Source organism: Cibotium barometz, chromosome 53, assembly GCF_041138505.1.
Source record: "Cibotium barometz isolate CiBa-2024 chromosome 53, ASM4113850v1, whole genome shotgun sequence".
NCBI lineage: Eukaryota > Viridiplantae > Streptophyta > Polypodiopsida > Cyatheales > Cibotiaceae > Cibotium > Cibotium barometz.
The window spans coordinates 15,133,807-15,139,519 of NC_141098.1; the positions used below are offsets into that span (position 1 = coordinate 15,133,807).

Genomic DNA, 5,713 nt, shown 5'->3' on the forward strand with positions numbered 1-5,713 from the left:
GGTAAGATCTTGTCCACTTTTAGTGGATTTTATTATTTTTATTTCTTAACTTACTTTCCTTTACTTCTTAGCATTCCTATTTCTTTTTGTTTGTTGTATCTTCTTTATTATTATATTGCTTGAGTTTTTTAATGTGTGAGCTTACTCGGTTTTTTAAGGGATCTCAAACACCACTTTATTAATTGGTAAGTCAATCTGTTGTTAATGTATTTTAATTATTATCTTTATTTTCAAAAGATGTCAACGTGTTAAACTCGTGATACCTCACTTGGGTAGGGTGGGGAGAAGTGAGTTAACCACACAAGAAATCCAATAATTTCTTCATATAATTTGTGTTTGCTTGTCTCTAAAACTTTAAGAGTAATTGCATAATATATAGATGCTTGTGCCCCACATTCTCAAGCATAAAATGAATAGGAAAATATCTTTAGATGGGCGTGATTGCATGTAATGGTAGATGGCAATGGGTTCTTTATGATCTTTTCTTTTTCCGTGGACCAAGTTAAACTTGGCAAACTAGTGCTTGCAACCATTAAGCCTCCACATGGAAATGAAACTCAAGACTTGATCAAAGCACATGTTTGTGGACACAACATCACCTTTCATATGTGTTTTGCTATGAGACACATCTATATGAAATTGATCAAATCACTATAAAAACTTTAATGTTTTATTTAATGACTTCAGAATGACCCTTTCTAGTGACAAAAGCAACAAATTATAGTATTGTAAATGAGTTATGTAAAAAGCATAATTTCATTAAAATTTTAAGCCTAGTTTTTATTTTGATCAATTTAATTTTCAAATTCAAAATGATCAATTCTTTGCTTGTAAATCTATAATTGATTGATAGGTTCTATACATTTTAGTTTTGCAATGGAATGACAAGCTTTAGAATGATTAACTTTCATGTTCTTCTTTGGGGTCTCTTAAAAGCACCTTTGCAAGCTGAAATATTGCCTTTTCCACTTTTGCATGCATGGTTTGTTAGTGATATAAGAAGGGGAAGAGGATGAGTAAGTTCACTATGACACAAAAAAGGTTATTAAATTATTGTGAATTTTCATGTATATATTATGTGTGAAACAGCTTGCAATGCTAAGATGTTTTCACGTAGTATTATTATAGAGGGGGGTTATTCAAGCTCCATGAACCACTCTGAAACTTGAAGAATCTAGCTAACTACTAGTACTTGAACCACTTTTTGTTTTATTTTTCGAGCTGGGGTCAGAAACGAGCACGCTCGTTTTAAGACTCGAACATAGAAACGCTTTTGTCATTAGCTTTGTCGTCTCTGTCGTGAAGACGATTTCGCTACTTGAACCACTCTTAGGAAGCTAGGTTACTACTAATACTAATACTTGAACTATTTGAAACTTGAAGAAGCTAGCTAACTACTACTAGTACTTGAAGTCGACGGCAAAGTGGAACCACGAGACGGTCTGATGATCCACATTCTCTGTAGAGAGAAGGGTTTGCTTGGCGATCCCGCGGGCGTACGCGAAGTCGCCGGTGCCGCCGACTATAGAGGCGTACTTGACGGCGTCCGTAGCGACGTCGACGCCGATGAGGCTGAAGGTGCCGTTGAGGTTATCCGTGGAGAAGGTGAACGTCTGCACCAGGAAGAGCGTGAGAATGTCCTGGCCCACGTCGCCGTACCATCCCTGCACGCGGCCCAGCCGAGTCGAGTTCAGCGAGGGCGCGGACGTTAGCGGGTTATCGAAGGTGTGAATGATGCCGAAAGAGTTGGGCTGCGCCTGGGCGGGCTGAGCCGACTGCACGGCCGTGTAGTGGGCGGCGGTAGGCGGGTTGTCGATGTTGCTGTTGTTCTGCACGGCGATGTACATATAGAAGCCTAACGAGGAGGACATGGGCGTGGTGGCGGAAACTGGATGAGGGCTAGAGCAGCAGCAGGCCACCAGCAGCGCAAGCCCGATCGTGAGCTGCATCTGTTGACGGCTGAGAATCATTACTGTGGCCATGTTCGACTCAGACACTTACAAGGTGCTGGCTTTTGATAGATCAAAGATGATAAAGAGTGGCTTCTCTAGTATCTCTACGTCCAAGGTAGGCAAGGAGCTTCTGCTGAATTCCATAGCTCCGTCGCTGGCAGCCTTTTATAGGAGACGGAGATCCCTACTCCAGGCGTTCCTGGCATGGCTTTCCTTGCATTAGGTGGGTTCCGTTGAAAAATTGATCCCTTGAACATTCGCATACGTAGGACCAGACCGACGGCCGGATTTCACTTCGTCACGTTAGGGTTGGCTCACTTAAAGTGCCGCGCGGCTCCCGCCATTTTTTTTGGGGCTTCAAGTAAACGTTACCACCTCTGACCTTTCTCTCGTTGACTTTTCTCAACACCACAACTTTTCAACGTCGTTTACTTTTCAATCGTGGTCAATCACTCATCTCATGCACTAGTAGTAATTCTATGAAACTTGTCCTCCATATACTACAATCAATATAGGATGAACCATTCCTACCTACTAGGTGAATAAAATGCACAAACCAATAATTATCTCCCACTTGATTATAACATGTTTGTCATTTGTCAATATGTCTTAACAATTCATGCATTAGTGAAGACAAAAGCTTCTTTGGCGTGCAAATTGTTTCTCCCTCGCTTGATTATTACATGTTGCCATTTCTCAACGCCTCTTAGCAAATCATAATAACAAAGCCAACCTACTTTTTTTTGGAACATAATTATAATTATATTTATAAACTACGCAAAAACATATACAATAAACTTTTTACAGCTGTCACTCAAATCCTAACACAGTTCACTATTAAGTAAACCACAAATTTGACCCCACCTCTCCTCCTCCCAAACAAAAGACGAGTGCTCCCAAGCGAGTCACTTTTAATTTAGCAAGGCCATAGTGTTACTTTTGCAACCCATTTTAATCTAGCAAGGCTATAGTGTTACTTTTGCAACCCACATATGGTCTTGCACTTCTTTTTTTTTTTTTGGGCCCATCTTCATTCTAGTAGTCCTTGTCCAATGACCACCATAAGTACCCTTTTCAAGAGAAAAAGTAAATAGGAGCATTATTATTTGAAGCACTATGAATACATCATATTCATAATGAGTTGTTCATTGCACATTTCTTCACATCTACCTTCACATGAATTTCCATCTTTTTGAACCTCTTTAGATGCCCAAGTTTCCTACCTCTCAGACTCTGTGAGCCTCCAAGAGGAGATGGAACAAAGGCTTGAAAGGTCCTTCAAGAGAAGATGATGATACAAAGGCTTCACAAATGATCATAGGGTACATGCACTTAATTTGATTAATATTTGTGATTATGAGAATCATTGTATGTGTGATTATTCAAGATTTTAAGAACTATTGTGTGCTCTAATGATACAATGAATGTGGAATCTTCACATTAAATCCATCGTAATACATTGGATCTTTCATAAGAGTTCCCAAACATGTTGAATAATATAATCAATTCATACATTTCATGGTTTAGGTACCCGATGATACTAATTAGGTGGTTTCTTGAAGAGAGGGGAGGGTATATGCACATAGCAAGTTAGTGCACAAGGGGGAGGGGGTTCTTTTAATCAAGGGACATACATGATGTCATAAAATGAGATAGTTACAATGATAAAGGCTCATCAACAAGGGGGTCATGTGCAACTAGATGAAATTAAATGCCAAATTATTAAACTTCAATGGCTTAATGAGATCACTATTAGAAGGAAGGTAGAAAACCTTATCATAAGGTTTTAGTTAAAGTGAAGAAAACATGTTTAGCCTAGTCAAGTGGAAGGGGTTTCCATATTTCTTTCTTGAATTTAAATGTAGCCCTCCATATAGTTTGCTTATATTGTACATGCGCACTCTAATTTTGTTAGTGAACAATCTTACTCCAAATAATGAAAGAGTATGATTCAAAAATAAAAAAAACTTAAAGATAAAAGATGCAATAAAAAAAGTAAAAATAATAGTGACATTCACTAATAGTGACATTCACTAATAGTGACATCCACTAAAGTAAAAATAAAATTGGCATCCATTATGAAAACATTTTTTTCCAAAGTTAAAACTCAAAACTTGCTATTTCAAAATGTTAAAACTTAAGATTAAATGACCATTCATATGCACATGTTGAAAAATACTAGCTACATATTGATGTGAAAGTTTGATATTGGTTATGGTTATGGTTATGGTTATGGTTTGATCATGATCAATGGTAAAGATAAACTTTAAGAACTTTTTATGTAGAAAGCAAACACTTGGTGAACCTTTAACTACATGGTAATCAGTAAAACATTTATGGAGCTATCAATTGTATAATGGGCACCTCAAGATCAGCTTACTATAGTTAACAAGTGAGAAAATTTAAAGATTTTTTTAAAACAAAGTTGTAGCACTCTATGTAATGCTCTTATCCAAAAAGTCCCATGTAGATTTTGCTAGTGTTAGTGTGATGTTACATATACAAGTTGCCTCTATTGTGTAGTCCAATATAACAAAATTTTATTATGAATAACCATTGTAATCAAGAATTGAGAGACCAATAATAAGAGGATTTTTACCTTGCTGGTTAAAGTGTTTAGAAGTCCTTCACTCTAGGATAAAGAGAATATCCTTGTTTTATCTAATTTATCATCTAAGATCATATTAGGGAGTTTGGAAAAATTTCGTTACTTTGGGAATTTTCTTTTCAATATACTTTTTGGTGTATCTAATGCATACCAAAACCAAAGTTGTTGGAGAATGTGGATTTAGGACCTACTCTTCAAGAGCTTTCCAACAATATGTCACATGAGCTGGTTTTGACAAAAGCTTAAGAGGGTTCACCATCCTCCCATTTTCTTATCTCGCAAAATGGGAATTGGGATTTTCCCAAACTCCCTAATATGGTCTTAGATTCTACTTCATCATAGAGTTACATTTATCTTTGTGAATATCATATACACAATTTTCTCTATAGTCATTTGTGGTGAAGAAAGTTGTATTAATCATTCATATTGGTCCTTAATTTCTTTATATTCATGAGCTTTCTTATCTCAATAAGTTTAAGAGCGGTTTTATATTATGTAAAAGATTGTGTCTCTCATTTTTTAGCATGTTATTAGAGTAGCTACTACATTTGTGACCTTGAAAGTCTCAATGATGTATTGGATACTAGCAATTATTGCAAAGTGGATAGCTTAAGTGATAGCACAACTAATGAAGGTTGTTGGTACATTTATAGAGGTGCTTCAAGCCATACAACACCATGTGGTACATCGATAATGGTGCTTCAAGCTAGATGAATTCACATGGTGCATGGTTTACACAAATGGAGGATGTGGATATAGCTAACCCGGTGGTCTATGGTTTTAGGTGAATAGTTTACACAAAAATGGAGAATGTGAATAGAGCTAATATAATGCTGTATGGATTTTGAAGCTAGGTGAATAGTTTACAGAAAAATGAAGATTATGGATAGATCTATGTTAGGATCTTTACTCAATCTTTATGACGCTAGGAGAAGAATTATAATTCTCAAGCATAAAAATTAGAGCAAAACAAAGACTTGGTACAAATTAAAAGCACAAACCTTATATAAACAAAATTAAATGAACAAGAGAGCTAAAAAATTAGGGAAGAGATCACCTTCGACACAAGATTAAATTAAATCTCCTCCGGACGAGTGTGGCCTGTTGTACCACTCACCCATATTTATATGTATTAAAGCTTGCTTTTTAAAAA

The 5,713-nt window shown here is 36.6% G+C and overlaps 1 protein-coding gene across 1 annotated transcript; it reads right to left on the bottom strand.

Moving 5' to 3' along the window:
• Positions 1–1,104: 1,104 nt before the first annotated feature.
• Positions 1,105–2,094, bottom strand: LOC147608342 (disease resistance response protein 206-like). Its single transcript, XM_086789139.1, has one exon. The coding sequence runs from the start codon at positions 1,980–1,982 to the stop codon at positions 1,401–1,403; it is 582 nt and encodes a 193-aa protein (XP_086645265.1). The 5' UTR covers positions 1,983–2,094; the 3' UTR covers positions 1,105–1,400.
• Positions 2,095–5,713: the final 3,619 nt, after the last annotated feature.

Bases quoted from the DNA above. Each gene is read 5' to 3' on its own strand.
- LOC147608342 (XM_086789139.1), bottom strand. From the start codon at position 1,982: ATGGCCACAGTAATGATTCTCAGCCGTCAACAGATGCAGCTCACGATC.